General features: G+C 44.2%; 2 protein-coding genes across 5 annotated transcripts in view; both read right to left on the bottom strand.

Annotated features, from left to right (window-relative positions):
- DVL3 (dishevelled segment polarity protein 3) overlaps positions 1-572 on the bottom strand; it is a 90,942-nt gene extending 90,370 nt beyond the window's left edge. For all 4 annotated transcript variants that reach the window (XM_081956050.1, XM_081956049.1, XM_081956052.1 and 1 more), the window contains exon 1: positions 346-572. In XM_081956050.1, coding sequence (XP_081812176.1) covers positions 346-512 — 167 coding nt within the window. In that variant the 5' untranslated portion in view covers positions 513-572. The remainder of the gene's footprint in view (positions 1-345) is intronic.
- Positions 573-11,990: 11,418 nt separating this feature from the next.
- Positions 11,991-21,774, bottom strand: part of EIF2B5 (eukaryotic translation initiation factor 2B subunit epsilon) — a 35,729-nt gene continuing 25,945 nt past the window's right edge. The window contains exons 14-16 of the mRNA XM_081956057.1: positions 19,876-20,001; positions 16,084-16,194; positions 11,991-12,900 (exon numbers count right to left, since the gene is read on the bottom strand). Of these exons, the coding sequence (XP_081812183.1) occupies positions 12,835-12,900; positions 16,084-16,194; positions 19,876-20,001 (303 nt within the window). The 3' untranslated portion in view covers positions 11,991-12,834. The remainder of the gene's footprint in view (positions 12,901-16,083; positions 16,195-19,875; positions 20,002-21,774) is intronic.

The following is a 21,774-nucleotide window of genomic DNA, read 5'->3' as shown; positions in this document are numbered from 1 at the left end:
GGCCAAAGCCACGAGCGGGTTAGGCGCGGGTAAAGCCCGGGGCTGGCTTTGTGTTCCCTTCTCCACCCGCCGGCCAAAGACGCAGCGAGAGGGCAAAGCCAACGCGGCGCCAGCGAGGCCGTTCGGCGCCCGGGCCGGGGAGGATGGGAGTTGCAATCCGAAGGGAGAGAAGGCGTGGGGGGCGATGGGGGCGGGGGTGTTGCAGGATAGAGCTGGGGGTGGGTTAAGATCGGGGTGGGTGGAAAGGACGCGGGAAGGATGGAGGGGGAAGGGTTCCTGCTCCCATCCGGCGGGACTCCAAGGCCCATCATCCCCCCTCCCCCCGCCGGGACTGCGGGCTCTCACCCGAAATCATCGTCCATGGACTTGAAGTAGAACTTGTAGTTGGGCCGGTTGAGCAGCGCCTTGAAGTCGCCCAGCGTGACCCGCTCGGCCGGCAGGGGCAGCTTGACCAGGTAAGGCGTCTCCTGGTCGTCCAGGTGGTAGATGATCTTGGTCTCCGGCGCCGCCATGGCCCGGCCTCCTCGTCCCCTTCGCCTCGCACCGGCTGCCAGCGCCGCCCGCCCGCCCGCCGCCCCAGCGCGCAAACTCCGGCCAGACCCGGCGCCGCCCCCGCCGCCGCCTCCTCCCCCTCCTCCTCTCCCGGCTCCTCCCATGCGCGAGGAGAGGCCGCCGCAGCCGCAACCGCCGCGCCCGGGACCCCCCGCCGCCTCACACACAAGCACACGCACACACACAACACGCCCGGGGATGGTTGGGCTTTGGGCAGGCCTCGCTTTCCCTGAGGCTGAGGGGGATTCTGCACAGCCCGGGGCGGTAGGGGGAGGGTGGGCCGCTTTTCACAGCCGGCCTGGGGGTTGCCGGCCCCTATGTTGTCCCCAAGGTGGGCCCAAAGGCGGTTCCTTTGAGTTTGGGTGGATGAATCTGGTGGTCGTTTCTCTCTCTCTCTCCCTTTCTCTGTCTCTTCCTCTCTCTCTTCCTTTCTTTCTCTCACACATACATTTTCTCTCACACACAAAACACAATTTTTTTCTCTTTTTCTCACTCACATTTTCTTTCTCTCACACATACTTTCTTTTCTCTCTCTCTTCCTTTCTCGTTTTCCCTCTTGCTTTCTCTTGCTCTCTCTTTCTCTCTCTCTTACTTTCTTTCTCTGTCTTCCCCTCTCTCTTGCTTTATCTCTATCTCTTGTGCTTTCTTTCTTTTTTTCTTTCTTTCTTTCTTTCTCTCCCTTGCTTTGTATCTCTCTTGTGCTTTCTCTTGCTTTCTCCCTCTCTTCCTCTCTCTTGCTTTCTTTCTCTCACACACAATCTTTTCTCTTTTTCTCACTGACTCACACACACATTTTTATCTCCTCTTTTTCACACACACCCACTTTCTTCTCTCTCTCTCTCTCTCTCTCTCTCTCTCTCCCTTTCTCATCTAGGTCATACTTGCTTTTATTTTTGGTTCAGGCCTCTTGTTATCTGTCATTGTCATCTAAGATCTCAACGGCTGGAGTCTTTCCTGTTTGGGAGCTAATCCCTTCAGTTGTCTTTTTGGCACCTGTGTGTTCCCAGCTTCCTCTGAGTCTCATCCCATGCTGGTGTTTATCTTCGCACCCAGGCCTGGAGGTCCCTGAGACTGTGGGGCAATGCCTCCCATCCGTTTTGCGCTGGGCAGGGAGGGACTCAGAAACACTTTTCTTGCAATAAAAACCTGGTTCTTAGGTTGCCACAAGCCATGTTCTGGATTTTATACTACTTATGTTTTTACTTTATATAGCTTTTGTTTATTTTTTATGACTAAGCCGCCCAGAGTTTGAAATAAGATGGGCAGCCTATACATTGTATAAATAAATAACTAATTAAATGACCTTCTTGGTTGAGGTAGTTGGCTTCATTTAGCCATTCTTTATAAAGTGTAAGGTGGTTGGAAAACTACCACAACTATGCCACAAACTGGAAAGGGTGAACTAACACTAACAACTAACCTGAACACTCGGCCCCATCTAACAAAATGAATTTCAATGTAGAGAACAGTAAAGTCTTACACTTAGGCAGGAAAAAACAAAAAACCTATAAATTGGATGAAACCAGGCTTAATCGCAGTAACTGTGAGAGGAACCTTGGAGTCTTAGTGGACAACCAATTAAATTAAATTGCAGGAACTGGGTATGTCTAGTTTAATGAAAAGAAGGACTAGGGGAGACATGATAGCAGTCTTCCAATATCTCAGGGGTTGCCACAAAGAAGAGGGAGTCAAACTATTCTCCAAGGCACCTGAGGGAGCAGAACAAGAAGCAATGGGTGGACACTAATGAAGGAGAGAAGCAACTTAAAATTGAGGAGAAATTTCCTGACAGTGAGAACAATTAATCAGTGGAACAGAAGTTGCCTCCAGTAGTTGTGAATGCCCCAACACTGGAGATTTTTAAAAAGATGTTAGATAGCCATTTGTCTGAAACGGTATAGGGTTTCCTGCCTAAGCAGGGGGTTGGACTAGAAGACCTCCAAGGTCCCTTCCAAGTCTGCTATTGTATTGCATTGTATTGATTAGGGGACTGGAGGCTGAAACATAGGAAGAACGGTTGCAGGAACTGGGTATGTCTGGTTTAATGAAAAGAAGGACTAGGGGAGACATGATAGCATTGTTCCAATATCTCAGGGGTTGCCCCAAAGAAGAGGGAGTCAAACTATTCTCCAAGGCACCTGAGGGTAGAACAAGAAGCAACGGATGGAAACTAATCAAGGAGAGAAGCAACTTAGAACTGAGGAGAAATTTCCTGACAGAACAATTAATCTGTGGAACTCCTTGCCTTCAGAAGTTTTGAATGCTCCAACACTGGAAGTCTTTAAGAAGATGTTGGATAACCATTTGTCTGAAGTGGTTCCTGTCTAGGCAGGGGGTTGGACTAGAAGACCTCCAAGGTCCCTTCCAACTCTGTTATTCTATTCTATTCTAAATATGAGTTAACAATATGCGGCGGCAGCCAAAAAAGCCAATGCAATCCTAAATTGCATTAACAGAGGGATACAGTCAAGATCATGTGAGATATTAATACCACTCTATAAAGCCTATAAAACTACACCTAGAATACTGTAGTTTTGGTTACCACTATAGAAAAGATGTTGAGACTCTAGAAAAAGTGCAGAAAAGAGCAACCAGGGTGATTAAGAGACTGGAGTCTAAAACATATAAAGAATAGTTACAGGAACTGGGCATGGCTAATCTAGTGACGAGAAGGACCAGGGGAGACATGATTGCAGTGTTCCAATATTTGAGGGACTGCCATAAAGAGGAAGGGGTCAAGCTATTTTCCAAAGCACCTGAATGCCAGACAAGGAATATTGGATGGAAACTGACCAAGGAGAGATTCAAGCTGGAAATAAGGAGAAATTTTCTGTTCTGTTCTGTTCTGAGTGAGAACAATCAATCAGTGGAACAGAAGTTGCCTTTGGAAGTTGTGGCTGCCTCATCACCGGAGGCTTTCAAGAAGAGACCGGACAGCCATTTGTCCGAAATGTTAGGGGATTTGACTAGATGACCTACAAGGTCCCTTCCAACTGTTACTCAGGCACTATATCATTGTGCCTTCTTTTCTAGTTAACTTCAATGAACTTTAAAATAACTTTGATTTTTTTAGGTCCCCTTTCTCTACTTAATTACCCCCATGGGCTATCTTTGCTTGACAGACCCAGCAGTTTTCTAATGGTCTCTATAGCTGCTTTTCTCTGTAAATTAATTCTTTTCAATTCTCTTTGAGGATGCGTCCAGACAGGCCGGCTGATCTCCAAGTGACTTAGCTAATCCCCCACTGAAAACAGCTCGTTTGCACAGGTATCATAATTCTGCTTTTCAAGTCATGTGATCCAAGGAATCACAGTAGGAGACACAACATTACAGGATCCAATCTAAGGTCAGTCACCAGGACCAGCGATCTAAAGAAAAGAAGGACTGGGTCTGCAGGATTTAAAATTATGAATTTAGTGGTCCCTGAGATCCGAAAGGTTGGTGACTCCTGATCCAGGTCATGGTTGTCCCAAAGGTGCTTTTTTTTCAAGAGGCAATGTGTGGCAGGCCAAAGATTCTTAAAGGAACCGCTGCAGGCCTGACAGGCAACTGGACTTTCTGGTTTTTCTTTGACGTTTCCCTTCCCATCCAAGAAGATTCTTCAGCTCTGGCTGGATGGTGGGGAATGGAAGGATCATCCAGCTAACCAGCCAGAACTGAAGAAGCTTCTTGGATGAGAAGCAAAATATCTTCAAAGAAAAACCAGAAAGTCTTGAAAAAGCACCTTTGGGATACACAGCTTTCAACTTTGTATTGTATTAACATATCTACACAGAACATAATATTTTGCTTCAATCCAAACATTTAATAATGAGTTATAAAATCAGCCCATTTTAAGGATTTGGGGATAGAAAATAAGACAGGCAGTGCTCTGATTTATCTTCAATTAAGCAAAATATTTTACATGCCGTCTCCTCCATCCTAACCCAGCACTCCAATAATAGCTATCATGCCTTTCTGTTAGTTTAGTGCACAATACTAATTCAATCTTTATGGCATGTTTTGTATATTGTTTTGTGTTTGGTCCACGTGACCCGGGGTGCGTCACAACTCTGCCAATTCTTTTCCTCTGTAAGATTTCAAAGTTTCTAAGATGTCGGTTTATAAACAGCACAACCACAGCAAGTTATTCAACACGAAGCAAAAACAAACAAATGAATGAATTGCCCAGAAGCAACACACAACTGAAAGCTCAGCTAAAATAGGCTAAAGAAAAAAAAAACATAATAAAATATACTGAGGACAACAACAATGAAGTAAGAGAAGTCTTATAGTAAACACTTCAGCCACATCTTACGTTGTCCATTTTAGCAAAGGTTTTCAAGCAGAAGCAATTCTGTGAAGTTAATGGGGGTCAGGGAATGTTTGTGTGTTTGTGTGTGTTGGTGTTTCTGTGTACGTGTCCAAGCTGAGCTCCAAAACTCCAGACATAGAAATAGCAAAAAATGAGATGTTATACTTTCTTGCCATCCAGATTTGGGGAGCCCCAATCTAGTAGACTCCCTGGAGAAGAGCCTCATGCTGGGAACGATGGAGGGCAAAAGAAGAAGGGGACGGCAGAGAAGGAGGTGGCTGGATGGAGTCCCTGAAGCAGTAGGCGTGAGGGTAAGTGGACTCCGGAGGATGATAGAGGGCAGGAAGACCTGGAGGAATGTTGTCCATGGGGACACGATGGATTGGACACGACTTCGCAACTAATAACAACAACAATCTAGTAGCAAGAGATAATACAGGTAGTCCTTGATTTGCGATAGTTCATTTAGTGACCGAAGTTACAATGGCACTTCAAAAAGTGACATGATCGCTTTTCGCACAACCATTGCAGCGTCCTTCAAAGTCATGTGAACAAAATTCGGCCGCTTGGCAACTGACTCATGAAGGCTGCAGAGTCGTGATGTCATATGATCACTTTTTGCAATCTTCTGCCAATCAAAGTCAATAGGGAAATCCTGATTCACTTAACAACCGTGTTACTAACTTAACAACTGCAGTGATCCACTTCACAATGGTGGCAAGAAAGGTCTTAAAGCAGGGCAAAACCCATTTGACAAATCTCTCACTTAGCAACAGAAGCGTTGGGCTCAGCTGAGGAGGTAAGTGGAAGCAGTGAGGTACTAGGATTAGATAATTAAATTAACACGAGTAATCAGATAGCTCAGGGTTTCTCAACCGTGGCAACTTCTAAGATATGTAGACTTAAAATTCCCAGAACTCCGAATTCTGGGAGTTGAAGTCCACATATCTTAAAAGTTTCTAAGGGTGAGAAATGCTGAGCTAGATAAAGTAAGATGGATAATGGAGAGGCAAACAGCCTTTAAGATGATTCCTCTTCTTGATTACATCAAGGCCTTCAAGTATGTAAATCATGCCAAAATGTGTGAGATAAAATGGAGTGCCAGAACATCTGGTTATGCTTCGGAGGAATCTTTGCAAGGAATAAGAAACTACTGTAAGAGCTAAATTTGGAGAAAACAAAAGTGTTTAGAATAAGGGAGGGAGAGTAGACTGAATATTATCTCCATATAGTCTATGTTTATTCTGTTCAGGGAATATAAGAATGCTGGGGATTAGAATTGCTGACAACTGGAATCCAAATTGGAGGTCGGAAGAGAAACAGTTCAAGATATGCAGACAACAGCACTTTGTGGGATGAAAGTTAAAGAAAAGACAGAATGCCTACTAGGGAAAGCCTAAACGGGCAAATTGGGGTCATGTTAAATATTTTAAAGCAAGGAGAATGTCGTATACGGATAGTTCTCGACTTACGACCTCAATCGAGACCAACTTTTCTGTGGCTAAGCGAGACATTTGTGAAGTGAATTTTGCCCCATTTTTAGGATCTTTCTTGTCACAATTGTTAAGGGGATCGTTGCCGTTGTTAAAAAGTTAGTTAACACGGTTGTTAAATGAATCTGGCTTCCTCATTGACTTTGCTTGTCAGAAGATCACAAAAGGGGATTGCGTGACCCCGGGACACTGCAACGGTCATAAATATGAGCCAGTTGTCAAGCATCTGATAGTCCTTGACTTACAACAGTTCATTTAGTGACTGTTCAAAGTTACATCATCACTGAAAAATGTGACTTATGACCATTTTTCAGTGTTACGACCTTTGCAGCATCCCCATGTGATCAAAATTCAGATGCTTGGTAAGTGGTTCATACTTATGACCATTGTTGTGTCCCAAGGTTATGTGATCCCCTTTTGTGAACTTTATGAACAAAGTCAATGGGGCAGTCAAGAGTCACTTAACAACTAGGCTACTAACGTATCAACTGCTGTGGTTCACTTAACAACTGTGGCAAGAAAGGTCGTAAAATGGGACACAGCTCACTGAACTAATGTCACACTGAACAACAGAAATTTTGGGCTCACTTGTGGTTGTAAGTAGCGGACTACCTGTATTCAGAGGCACACCGAACGCTGACACTGAGCATATCAGCTGGAAAGCTGACAGCCCATGGTTTGAGACCCGAGCACTGCACGATGGGGGTGAGCTCCTGTTCCTTGCTCCAGCTCATTTAGCAGTTCAAAAGCATGCCGAAGTGAAGTGATAAATAGGCACCACTTCAATGGCTGTGGAAGCTGGATGTCAAAAAAAAAGAAGTCAGATATTTAAAGTTCAATTGTAGATTTGGAAACTCAGGTACTCGTGTGACTGTGATGGAGTCTGCTAATTACAGCTGTAAGTCGTAATGGTTGTAAAACATGACCAAACTGATTTTACGAGCTTTTTTGCAGCCGTTATGACACAAAGGTCATTAAGCAAATCCATGGTTGGTAGAGGGCTTCTTGCCAAAAAGTGCCAGTTTTTGACAAAACCGTTAGTACACATGATCACGTGACTGCAGGGTACTGCAAACGGCTAGCAAAGTGGCCGTATTACTGGGTGTCCAGAGTTGGGTCAGATGACTGCAAAGGGTGCCTGACCGTCGGAACTTTGAATGTTAGGTCATAAGGTCCATCATAGCGAGCAGTCAAAAGCCAGGGACTATCTGTACTTAGTAAAGCCACTTTTAGTGAAGTTATACCAGGACTCCAAATAGTACCAATCAACCAGTCCTCATGGCTTGGGACCAGGTTATCTGTGAGACTGTCTTGCCGGTCACATCTACCTGACCCACCAGACCGGGGAGGCAAGGAATGTTTTGGGTGTCAGGGTTCCAGGTCTGACAATGGGTCCCATCCCTTAAGGAGGTACAGCTGGCGGGACCCAGAAGGGCCTTCTCCGTAGTGGCTCCCTCCCTTTGGAATATCATCCCTTCAGAACTTAGATGGGCCTCCACTTCAACACTCTTTCGAAAGGCCCTGAAGACAGTCCTCAAGTTTTTTGTCAGCAGGCTTAAGGAACCCAGAGTGGGATGGATCCCATTAAATGGCTGATATGAGTGTGTGTTATCGCTGGGGGTAAGGGTAAGGGGAGGATTTTTTTTTATTTTTATACATTTTTTTAAAAAATGTATATAGTTTTTTTATTTGTAAACTGCCTAGAGTCACTGGGAGCTAGTAGATGGCTATATTGTTGTTATTTGCAAAGTTGTATCCGACCCATTACAACCGCATGGACAACATTCCTCCAGGCCTTCCTGTCCTCTAAATGGACTTCTCCGGAGTCCATTTAAGCTCACGCCGACTGCTTCGGTGACTCCATCCAGCCACCTCCTTCACTGTTGTCCCCAACTTCTTTTGCCCTCCATCGTTCCCAGCATGAGGCTCTTCTCCAGGGAGTCCTTCCTTCTCATGAAGTGGCCAAAGTATTTGAGTTTCCTCTTCAGGATCTGGCCTTCTAAAGAGCAGTCAGGGTTGATCTCCTCCAGGACTGACCGGTTGGATGGCCTTGCAGTCCAAGGGACTCAATGCAGGAGTCTTCTCCAGCCCCAGAGTTCAAAGGCCTCCATTCTTTGACGCTCAGCCTTCCTTATGGTCCAACATTCACAGCCATCCATTGCAACTGGGAAAACCGTAGTCTTGACTATACACACTTTTGTTGGCAGGGTGATGCCTCTGCTTTTCAATATGCTGTCTAATTTGTCCTAGGTGGCTCGATGGCTATATACATTTTCTAAATGAAACCATCTTTTGCCCTGGGCCTTCTAGCCTGCCACATTTAATGCTGTGGGAAACTGGGAGGGGGGATTATATGGAGAATGGGAGATATACAGTCACAATAACATTCCTTTCCCAGAGTCAAGGCCACTTTGCCCTGCATTTGGAGGGGCGTGACTGGGAGGCACCTCCAGTTGGGACGGTACATTGATTGGGCCATATGATGGACAGGAGGGTGCTGGGGAAGGGATTTGGACTTTGGGTGGGAAAAACCTGGGAGCTTTCACATTCGGGTTTTGCCCAGATGTGCCAACGTGACATCTCTAATAAAATGGAACTTTGAGGAACCTCAAGCCTCGGGGTCTCCTTTCGTTGTTGGTGTTACTTGGAACCCTGACATTAAGCGAAAACCTATTTTAAAAATTCAACCAGCTCCTCTGAATTCCAGGGTCCCATCCAGGATCCTGAGCCCTGAACGTCAAAGCGAAACCGAATGACACGAAAACTGAGGGAAGATGAGATACAACAGGCTTTAGACACATACACACACACCACCGAAGGGGCACTCGCGGATTCCGATTTGACTTGCCACAAAAGATTTTTTTTAACTCCGAGGTGACGTTGGCGTTCTTCTAGCACCGTCTCCAACATAACCCTTTTTTCAGATTCCAATGTCTTGCAGAACAGACAAGTCATTCTTTGCATCAGAGGGCTTTAATGACTCCCTGGATGGAATATTAGCATATTCTTTCCCAGCATTTACAAGTGGATTTGAGAATAGTGGGTAAAACATCAGTTAGTGTTCAAACTCTCCCCCCCCCCATAAAAACCCCCAGGAAATATTTCCCAGACATTCAGGTCACTCCACCAGACAATCGTGGGGGAAAGGGGGGTTGCTATTCACTTTTTCCCACCTTTCTAGGAAAGAATGGTGGCAAAATAAAGAGACTGCCGCAGCAATTGCAGAGGTGAACATATGTTGGCTTACTAGAGCCTTTTTGTAGTACAACCCAGTCAGTAAAATCCAATCTGGCCAATGGTTAAAATTCGAAGGGTGGCAGGTTGTCACCACCATTCTGAACTCAGATTGTTGACTTCTGAATTCTTATCCCCATCATCAAGAAAGAGGCTGAGAATCCCTTCAGCCATGGCAGTGGGACAAAAAGGAACAGCCTCGGTCTCCAAAGTTGGCAACTTTTCACACTTGTCCCAAAGGTGATTTTTTTTCCAAGAGACAACTGGACTTTGTTTTTTTCCTTTTCTTTGAAGATGTTTCTCTCCTCATCCAAGAAGCTTCTTCAGCTCTGACTGGATGGTGGGGAATGGAAGGATTTATACTCCTTGTGGACAGCTGGTCATCTGCATCCTTTGAGGAGGAATATAAAACCTTCCCTTCCCCACTATCCGGTCAGAGCTAAAGAAGCTTCTTGAACTTCAAAGAGAAAAAACAACAAGGAAGTCCAGTTGTCTCCTGAAAAAGCACCTTTGGGACAACCATGACCCTGGATGACAAGAGGATCTCCATAGACTTCTATGACTTTTGGACTTCAACTCCCAGAATTCCTCAGCCAGCTCTGACTGGATGGCTGAGCATGGCTGGCTGAGGAATTATGGGAGTTGAAGTTCACGAGTCTTAAAGCTTGGGGGGCCTGGGTTAAAGAAAGAACAAGCTACCATAGTCCTTTTTATCTGGCAAACTTCAAGTCATCAGTGTTCCAACGAACACCATTAATAGAAGGTCTCTGATGGTTTGAAAGCTGTCAAAATGAGCAGAATCCTATGTGTCTATGAGAGGCCTAGCTAGGATCTATGGGGAGTCAGTATGTGGCCCAAGTTGAACCACGAAAAAAACACAACCCCACGTATTTGTCAGGGGCCGAGAAGAACCGACTTCAGTAGCTTCAAGAGACACACAAAACCCCTTTTTTTCCTGAAAAACAAGGATGGGAGCCGACTCTTCCAGCTCCGAAGAACCAGACTCGTCAGCAAGATTGATGCTAAACAGAGCAGCGATGTTAAGAGGCCTAAGAACACTTATTCGTTACAAGGGTTTCTCTTATCGACAAATGCTTTGTGAGGTAGGTGAGCATTTCCCCGTTTTATGCAAAGAGGAGTGAAAAAAAAGGGGGGGGAGGACTCCGTGGTTTGGGATGACATCACATTTCTAAGTGAGTGTGTATAACTCCCCTGATTTCAAAAAGAATCTTTTTTTTTCCCTCCAGGAAAGTTCTTTGCTCTGGAGTTAAATTCCCTGGGTTAAAGGACAATTTGGCTAATGCCAGTAGCATCTTCTCTGTCTGGACTTATCCTACTGTCCTACCTTTGTAGCTGGTTCTTGGACTCCATGGGACACCTCCCATGGACACAACCACATGCAGGAAATTCGAAAGATCTGTTTTTGAAGAACTCAAAACGTGTTGAGATCCTAATTGTTAAGATTTGACTTGGGATTTGCGTATCTTTACTGCTTACCCGGACATTAGTAGATATCCTCATCCTTTGTCCCCAGTGGGTAACGTGTGTGTATGTATGTATGTGTATGTATGTATGTGTATGTATGTATGTGTGTATGTATGTATGTGTATGTATGTGTGTGTGTGTGTATGTATGTATGTATGTATGTATGTATATATATATATATATATGCTGGTTTTGTTGTATTCGGGTCTTTTCCCGTGTAAGGTTGAGATTGTCTTTGCAACGTTTCGGCAGGATCTCACCTGCCATCTTCAAGCTGTGGGCTTAAAATGTGATCGGAGCAGCCGTCTTTCTGTAAGTCTTGGTGGGAGGGGATGGGGTGCTGGCTTTGTTTCAGTAAGTGGAATGATTGGTTGTGTGGTTGTATCATCATTGGTAGATTGGTGCTGATTGGTGCAGGCTGTGTGTGCATTGTTGTTTTGTATTGTAACGGCTTGGGTCAATCTACCAATGATGATACAACCACACAACCAATCATTCCACTTACTGAAACAAAGCCAGCACCCCATCCCCTCCCACCAAGACTTACAGAAAGACGGCAGCTCCGATCACATTTTAAGCCCACAGCTTGAAGATGGCAGGTGAGATCCTGCCGAAACGTTGCAAAGACAATCTCAACCTTACACGGGAAAAGACCCGAATACAACAAAACCAGCATACCTACACCCGTGAAAATCTACGAAAACAAATATATATATATATATATATATATATATATATATATATATATATATATATATATATATATATATATATATATATATATATATATATATATATATATATATATATATATATATATATATATATATATATATATATATATATATATATATATATATATATATATATATATATATATATATATATATATATATATAAATAGATCTATACTAGTCTCCTTTTATGTATTTATCAACACAAATGCTATACATTTGTGCTGATAACTAAATAAAGGGAGACTAGTATAGATCTATTTCAAGCTATTTAGCTCTCATCAGCTAGCCATACCCTTACTGGGATTCGAACCTGGGCTCTTTTTTACATATTAGGCAGTTGTATTAGCCACTAAGCCACAGGCTCTCCTCCTATATATAAAGAGACAGACGTCACGATCAGCGGAACTTAAAATATATTATCCATTTAGCTTTTGTTAGTCTATGCTTCATGTCTGAAGCAAAAACGACAGAGCTAATTATAGGTGGGAAGAGGGTGGATGGGCCTATCACAAGCACAATGGCCAAATTGATCAATGATGTATAAAGGCGAATATCTCTTCAATGATAGTTTTTACACTCTGACAATGTTAGTAGAGGCTATCAAAAGCTAAGTGGGTAATACATTTTAAGTTCTGGAGATCGCAATGTCTGTCTCTTCTTTTATAGCTAAACCTGGAACTCGTATTTTTAGGATAGTTTGATAAATATACATACGAAAAGCACACAAGTGTGTGCACACAAGTGTGTGCACACACACCCTTAGAAAGACTTTAAATAGTACACGGGTCTCTGGTTTATCCAGCAATTGTTTCCTCCCATCCCCCATGTGGTGTCTGCCAGGAACATTAAATATACAACGAAATAAGCCACAGGATTGTCAGCCAGCCGAGAGTTCGAATCCCACATGCACAGGGGGGCCATGCACACGATTTCTTCTTGCTCTTCGGCCACCTCCTTTGGCCACGATGGGTGCTTTGGACCTCCCTTCTTCTGAGAAAGAGAGCAAAGCTCGTCTTTCTTTTGGACGGAGGCCACCAGGTCAGTTTTGCTCTCCTTCGGACGACTCTTCCTCTGCTTCCTCAAGCCACTGGATGAACTTCTGAAGCTGCAAAACAATGCCAGGGTGAGAGATGAGCGACATGCAGCTGTGGTGACTCCTAGGAAGAACCACCTAAAATGTCTTGGCAATAAACAGTTGGAACAAGGAGGTTACCCATAAAAATTCCTTTCATACCCTGTTTCCTTGAAAATAAGTCCTCCCTGGATAATAAGCCCAATTAGGCTTTTGAGTGCATGTCCTAAATAATAAGCCCTCCCCTGAAAATAAGCCCTCCCCAGAAATATTGCTACAAAGCAGCAGCTATGAGGTGACCACACTCGCCGCCTCCTGCACCTCAAAAATAGTAAGACCTCACCAAAAATAAGGCCAAGCGCTTATTTCAGGGGTCAAAAGAAAATAAGACCCTGTCTTATTTTCAGGGAAACACGGTAGGTTGCTGCACTTCAGATCTTGGATTTCAACTGCAGGTGTGAACCCTGAAGCTGGCCCGACCGAAGCCATCTTGGAGCTTCAGTGCTGCCACACTAGAGCTGAGGGATAGGGATAGAGAGATAGAGAGGTTTGTGTAGTCAAAATAAAACACTTTCTCTTGGGAACCAAGGACATGCTGACACCTGGTCGAAGGGAGGAGGAGTGATGTCACCAGACCTACGAACAGTGCCTTCATTGGACCATGTGACTGATTGTTTGGGGTTGAGAGAAAAACTTTTGCTTTTAATTAGGTGAAAAACCGTGGGACTTTTCAGAGTCGGTTTTCACCAGATATGGGTCAAGATGAGATTTCCAATAAAGCTATTGTTGCTTGAAATGGATTTATTTCTTGGAACCCTGACAGCAGGTAGAAATTTGACTTACAACCATTTGTTTAGTTTCCGTTTGAAATGACAGCAGCACTGAAATTACACCGGCACGTATGCCCGTCACGGCATCTCTGTGGTCATGTGATAAAAAACTGGGCGTTTGGCAACTGGCATGTACTTATGAAGGTTGCAGTGTCCCAGGGTCACGATTGCCTTTGGTAACCTTCTGACAAGCTAAATCAATGGGGAAACCAGATTCACTTAAGAATGGTGTTACTAACTTAACAACCGTGGCAAGAAAGGTCGTAAAACGGGGCAAAACTCACTTAGCAGCTATCTCTCCTAGGAACAGAAATTTCAGGCTCAAATTGTGGTGGTTAAGCCAAAAACTATCGGAACAATAAATGTGGCTCCAAGATTGTGTACATTATGCGAAGCCATATTGGACACAATTCATTATATTGAATTGTTTCAATATAATTTACCAAAACGACTATTGGCTGGTTTTGCCTTATGGTGATTAATAGGGTTCACACATCGTGCTAAGAGCTTTAATTTAACCATAGTTTGCTAATCCAGGTCTGAGTTCACACACTGGCAAGCCCCAAACAAACAAAATTATGGTTTAATGCAACGGTTTAACCAAGTTGCAAACTGGGTTGGGTGTTGTTGTTTTTTGCCAAGTAGTGTTTGACTTTCTGGAAATCTGACTGAAGGAATGTTAGCTTATCTTAGAATACTGCAACGCCCACTATGTGGGGTTGCCCCCAAATACTATTCGGAAGCTGCCAAAGGAACGGAACCGGGGGACCAAGGTGCTAATGGGTTGAGAGTCTCTACTGCAGAATTGCTGCTGATCTTAAAATCAAACAGATGGGTTTAATCCAGGGGTCCTCAAACTACGGCCCGCGGGCCGGATATGGCCCGCTAAAGCCACTAATCCCGCTGGCATGGGCCACGAGGCTGCCCCGCCCACATCATCCCACCTACCCACTGCCCCCCCCCATCTGCCTTTTGGAAGCCAAGGAGGTCAAAAACAGGACATGCGGAGGTGTCAGGAGGCAAAAAATGGACCCGTTTTTGGCCTCCCCAGCCGAGAGAGAGAGACACAACGAGAAAGGAAGAGGGAGGGAGGGAGGGAGGGAGAGGGAGAGAGAGAGGGAGAGAGAGAGGGAGAGAGAGAGGGAGGGAGGGAGAGAGAGAGTGAGTCCCTCAACCCCTTTAGTTACCTGCTTTCCACCCCAGGAGCATAACAAATTAAAGTTTAATTTGTATTTATTGTTTAATGGACTGTTAAATAGGCCAAGCCCACCCAGTCATTTTGACCATTTAGCAACGCCCACCCAGCCAGTGTGGCCCCGCAACAGTCTGAGAGGGACCATGAATTGGCCCCCCGTTTAAAAAGTTTGAAGACCCCTGGTTTAATCCATAAAGCCCGGCATGCCACCGTTCTGGACCATCTTAGGGATCATCTCCTCCGGCCAGATTCTCCCTGTCCTGGGTGATCATGAAGGGGAGAAACTGGTGACTTCTTCTGGGGTGGCCTTGATACTTGGCAGCCACTTGCCCCTAAGATGTACCTGTTCGTTTAGGTTTGGTTTTTCTGTAAGGAATAAGCACAATTCTGTGTAATGGTTTTTTTTAAATAGGTGATAATTAGATTGTTGTGGACCACCAGTGACCTGCGGACCTGGCAGCAGATTCGGAGAGTGAGGAGGTTGGGGAGGAACATGGGCCAGTCCTGTAGTCTGGGGAAGGCTCGGCTGAGGGCTCTGTGTCAGAGGCAGAGAGGGGGCCAGGGCCGTCTGACAGTTATCAGCTGCCTTCGGAGTCAGACATCAGTGAGGCAGACAAACAGCTGCAGCCTTTTCCCAGTGTGCGCATGCGCAGAGTTGCCAGACGAAGGGAAGAGCTAAAGAACAGGGGTCGACTTGGGATTAAGGCCACAGGTGGACGATGAATGGCCCCTCCCAGAGGAAATAAAAGAGGGGCAAAAGGGGAGTGGAGTTTGCAGGAGACCATTAGTTTGCTTCATTGGTTCGTGACTCTCCGAGACTCCTTGCCAAGTTTTGCAGATATCAACCTGGCAGCTCTCCAAGCCAGATAAGGTCTGTGACCGTAAATCCTCCCTTGAAAGACTTTGCTGGATGTGAATGAATAGAATTCATAGCAAATTAATAAAAGGGTTTTTTGTCGGGACCAGGAGTTTGCTTCATGTTCTTGGGATGCCTCGATCACAACATGGGTGTGGTTTTGCTTGGATTTGATTTTATATATTCTTCTTTTTATGCAGTAAGTTACTGTATTTGCTTTTATTGTGCTTTTAATGTTTGCAAACCACCTGGCATCTTGGGATGAGGTATAAATAGGTGTGATGGGTGGATATGGCTCAACACTCTCTTGATCCTCCCCACTGACGGTAACTCACCCGCTGGTTTTTACGAAGCTGCCTGCTTTTATCTGATGGGTCCTGTTCGGAAAACCAGGTGAGAATCATCTCTTCTGCTAAGATTTCCAGTTGATAGAATGTCATCAGGACCTGCAAGGACCACAGGAGAAGCTGGGTTTACATACGCATGGTCAGGAACACTGGCACAGCGCTAAGCGAAATAAAGAGTTACCGTATTTTTCGGAGTATAAGAAGCACCCTTTTCCCTCAAAAAAAAAAAAAAGAGGGTGAAAATCTGAGGTCATCTCATACACTGAATACAGCATTTTTGGCCTACTGAAACCCCACTCTTTGCAAAAATGGACGTGCAGAGGGTTTGGGAGGCTTTCAAAGTGCTCCTGGGGGCTGGGGAGGGCAAAAAGGGGGCACTTTTTGGGCCCCCTCAGCCCCCACAAGCACTCTACAAGCCTCCCAAAGCCTCTGCATGCCCTTTTGTTTTGCAAAAAATGGCCCATTTTGCAAAAAAAAAAAAAAAAGGGTCGTATTTTGCTTGTTTTTGCCCCCCCCCACCTCCCAGTAGCATTCTACAAGCCTCCCAAAGCTCTGCATTCCTTTTTTTTTTTTCAAAAAACGAGGAGTGCAGATGGTTTGGGAGGCCTGCAGAGTTCAAAAAAAATTTTTTTTTTAAATTTACATCTTCAAAATCAGGGTGTGCCTTATACTACGGTGAGTCTTATAGTCCAAAAAATATGGTATACAGAAAAGTCCCCAAGGTGCTTTCAAAAAGACAACGGGACTTCCTTGATTCTTCTTGAAGACATTTCACTTCTCATCCAAGAAGCTTCTTCAGGTCTAACTTGGCTCTTCGGAGAAAATTCAAGGAAGTCCAGTTGTTGTTTTAAAGCAGGGAGTGTCAAACTCGATTTCATTGTGGGCCACATCAGGGTTGTATTTAACCTGGGGGGGGGGCACGAGGGGCTGGCCAGCTCAACATCACTCCGGCCGGGGGCACCTGTGATAGACCGAGTGCTCTGCCAGCGAAAACAGGATGGCATACGGCTGGGGGGGTGCAGGCCCATCCACAATTTCCACTACCACCTCTGGTCATGACGGTCGTTGAGCGAGGCCTTGGTAGCGATCACAATCCTTGCTCTTCCCATTGTGGCCATTAAGCAGCCACACATGTCATTAAGAAGAGCACAGGGTGCTGCAGGGGTTGGGGTAGGTAGGCCTTGGGAAGCCTAGGCCAGGCCGGTACCTCCGCAGCTCACACAATTTCTCCCCTAGCTACTTCCAGGAATGGGGTGGGAACCTGTACATCAGGGGTGTCAAACTCAATTTCATTGAGGGCTGCATCAGGGTTGTGTGACCTTGGGGGGCCAGGGTGGGCATGGCCAGCTCAATGTCACTCTTGTTGGGAGTGCCTGTGGTGGCCCAAGTGCTCTGCCAGCGGAAACGGATTCCCGAGCTCTCTTTTCACTGGCAGAGGGTTGCAAGAGGCAGTGGCAGCCGAAAACGGAGCTCGGGAATCCGTTGTCACTGGTAAAAGCAATGTGGGCTAGTCCGCTATTTCCAGGGCGGCCCCGTGGACCAAATCTAAGTACCCTGCGGGCCAGATCCAGCCCCCGGGCCTTGAGTTTGACACCCCTGTTTTAAAGCATCTTTGGAACAACTGTGACCAGTTTGACTCAACATGCATACAGAAAAATTAAAAAAGAAACACAAATGACTTTTAATGTCATACCATTGATGAAATTTAGGGGTTTAAAAAACCAAAGGCTAATGAGAAGATCAGTGACAAAAAGCAGTGTGTGTTTGTGTGTGTGTGTTTTAACAAACAGGCAACTTTATTTAACAGAATGATATAGACAAGGGAGGAGAAAGGAGAATCAACATGAATAGCATCTATTTGGCAAGGAAACAGGATCTGAGAACAGAGCAATGGCACTTAAGACTTATATACCGCTTCACAGTCCTCTCTAAGTGGTTTATAGAGTCAGCCTCTTGCCCCCAACAATCTGGGTCCTCATTTTATCAATTTCAGAAGGATGGAAGGCTGAGTCAACCTTGAGCCAGGTAGGATCAAACTTCGGGCAGTGAGTTAGCTTGAAGTACTGCATTCTAACTAACCATTGTGCCACCACAGCTCTTAATAAGCTTAATAACCTATATATAAAAAGGGACACAGTGGCTCAGTAGCTAAGACACTGAACTTGTCGATCAGAAAGGTCAGCAATTCGAATCCCTAGCGCCACATTAACAGAGTGAGCTCCCGTTACTTGTCCCAGCTTCTGCCAACCTGGAAGTTCGAAAGCGCATAAAAAATGCAAGTAGAAAAATAGGGACCACCTTTGGTGGGAACAGCGTTCCGTGCGCCTTCGGCGTTGAGTCATGCCAGCCACATGACCACGGAGATGTCTTTGGACAGCTCTGGCTCTCTAGCTTTGAAACGGAGATGAACACCGCCCCCTAGAGTCGGGAACGACTAGCACATATATGCGAGGGGAACCTTTACCTTTACCTTAACCTATATATATCTATATATATATAAAAAAAACAGGCTAAGGGAGATGCCTCCTGCCTTCATAACCTATACATGCAACAAATATTTACCCTATTTTTTGGAGTATAAGATGCACCTTTCTCCCCCCTAAAAGAGGGTGAAAATTTGGGTGTGTCTTATACACTGAATGTAGCCTCACGCACCCACCGGCCCCAACCCTTTGGCCTCTGCCTCCCAGCAATTTACCTCCTTGCAGCAAACAGGGGCTTACAAGGCAAATTACTGGGAGGCAGAGGCAGAATATTTTTTCCCTTGTGCTAATCAGACTGTTTTCTGTTTGCTGCAAGGAGGTAAGTCAATAACTACAAATGCCTATAGAATGTTTAAATTATTAGACATATTTTTTAAAGACTGCTTTATTATTGTTCTAGACAGCTTAACAAAATGAAGAAGCTTTTTAAAATAAATGCTTGATCTGAAGAGGCCCAGTGTTATTGTATCTTCTTTTAAATAGCAGAGAATAACTATACTTCCAGAAAACACATCCATTTTAACAGCATCTGTACAAGCATAGTCTGAAATGTAACACTACAAACAGTGTATATTGTCTGCACCGTTTGCTGTTTGTTGCAAGGAGGCAAATTACTGGGAGGCAGAGGCAGATATTTTTCCCTTGTTTTCCTTCCCAAAAGCTAGGTGCGTCCTATACTTCGGAGCGTCTTATACTCCGAAAAATATGGTACTTACAGGGGGAAACAGATCACTGAAATTAAACAGGGAGAAACAAAGTTTGAAACATTCTTCTATCAAGGACATTAGGTGGTATTAGATGTCATTCAAGCTTGATGTGGGAAGAGCCAAGGGGGGAAGGGCTCATGTGATCCTCTTTTGTGACCGTATGACAAGCAAAAGTCAATGGGGAAGCCAGATTCACTTAAATAACCGTGTTACTAACTTAAATTCCCTTGACGACTGGGCAAGAAAGGTCGTCAAAGGGGCCAAAACTCACTTAATCGCTATCCCGCTTAGCAACCAAAATTTCGGGCTCAGTTGTGGTCATAATTTGAGGACTACCTGTCTTCATTTCCAACAAGCAAGTTACAGCAGAGGTGGTAGCTTAAACTGGGTGGACCCAATGTCCGGCAAAGCAATCAGGAACTTTTCAGGGATTGGCATGCAGGTCCTTCAACCAACCTTGGTGACAGGAACGTGGCACCTTCCCACGGATTTAAGAGACAGAAAGAAATCCCAATTCAACCAACCGGTCATTCATTATTCAGCCCGGGATCGACCTCCAGCTAGCCTGTCAACACCCACGGGAAGCTTACTTTGGCCAGAACCACGGTCAGCTTCTCGTGTTCCAAGAAGAACTCTTCGATGGCATGCAAAGAATCCAAGTGATCGGACGGGCGCTTGATGTAGTTCTTGAAGAGCGGGGCCCAATTCTTCAGCAACTGGGAGAAAGGGGAGCAAAGGAGGTTGAATGATTTTTAAAAAAAGAGGCAGGCTTAAATAAGCAAATAAATATATAGAAGAACTTGGAACTGGAAATTGTTAACAGCTCTTGCATCGAATGGAATGGAACGGAATAGAACACAGGACAGAATATAGAATAGAATAGAATTTAGAAAAAGAATAGATTAGAAATTAGAAAATGAAGAGAATAGAATTTAGAAAAAGAATAGAATAGAATTTAGAAAATGAAGAGAACAGAATTTAGAAAAAGAATAGAATAGAATTTAGAAAAATAGAATAGAATTTAGAAAAAGAATAGAATAGAATTTAGAAAAAGAATAGAATAGAATTTAGAAAATGAATGGAATAGAGTTTAGAAAATGAATAGTATTTAGAAAAAAAATAGAAGAATAGAATTTAGAAAAAGAATAGAATAGAATTTAGAAAAAGAATAGAATAGAATTTAGAAAAAGAATAGAATAGATTTTTAAAAAGAATAGAATAAAATTTAGAAAATGAATAGAATAAAATTTTGAAAAATAGAATACATTTAGAAAAAGAATAGAATAGAATTTAGAAAATGAATAGAATAGAATTTAGAAAAAGAAAAGAATAGAATAGAGTGGAGTGAATGGAGTAGAATAGGATAGGATAGAATAGAATAGTAGATTGGAATAGACTAAACTAGAACTAGAACAGAATATAGAATGGATCTGGAAGGGACCTAGGAGATCTTCTAGTCCATCCCCCTCCTCAAGCAGATTTTACACCATTTCAGACAAGTGCCTGCCCAGTCTCTTCTGAAAAACCTCCACTGATAAAGCACCCACAGCCCACAAAGAATAGACATTGCAAGAAGATATAATTTACTGTTTTTTATAAAGCAATAAAATTAATATTGTTTTTGATTTTAAAAACAAAATAATTTTAATGAAGAAATTTGCAACAAGATAAAAATTGAAATATTAGAAGAGAAGCAAGAAGCGGGAGTAAGAAAGAAAGAGAGAGAGTAATATTTGTCTGTTTTTGCACATTTTTGTCAAGACCCTAGTCCCCTTTTGAATATGGGCCACTTATGTTCTCCTCAAATTACAACCTAGTTGGCATTAGGAGGCCAGCCCAATTTCCACAAACCTTAGAATCCCTTCCCGTTTAAGGCGGTATTTCAACTACCCTTCGGGAGGTGTGAAGTTATTTCTTAAACAAACAGATGGATAGAAACGGGGGGGGGGGGGGGGGGGCAGAAAAAGGCGTAGTGGTCCTTTGAATATTTTGTTTTTGTTCCCTTCTTTATTAGGGTCCATTTCACAGTCAGCCAGATGTTCAGACTGGATGCGGCATTTTTGTTTGCCTGTCAACTCCTTTTCGGAGAACCTGGGATCGGCAGATGTGAATGTCTGAATGAGGCTGAAGGTGTCATCCCAGGATGGAAGCTGACTCCCAAGCACAGGTAATCCTCTATTTACAGCAGTTCCCTTAGTGACCAAAGTTGCAACGGTACTGAAAAAATGGGGTATACGACCCTTTCGTTATGACCTTTGCACCCTTGATCGCGTGAATCAAAATTCTGATGCTTGGCAATTGAATTTCATATTTATGGCCATTGCTGAGTGCGATCTCCTTTTGCGACCTTCGCACAAGCAAAGTCGGGGGGGGGGGGGGGGAAGCTAGGGAATTGTTCTCCATGCCGAGTGTTGAAGTGATGTGTTGTAGGCTGGGAGATAGATGATGGTCGTATCTCTGCCCCTCTGTTCAATTTTGACACAGATGGC

This window comes from Natrix helvetica, assembly GCF_964273705.1.
Source record: "Natrix helvetica genome assembly, chromosome: 5".
NCBI classification, from domain to species: domain Eukaryota; kingdom Metazoa; phylum Chordata; class Lepidosauria; order Squamata; family Natricidae; genus Natrix; species Natrix helvetica.
Note: the sequence above shows the minus strand (reverse complement) of the source record. Positions and strands in the feature narration are given on the sequence as shown.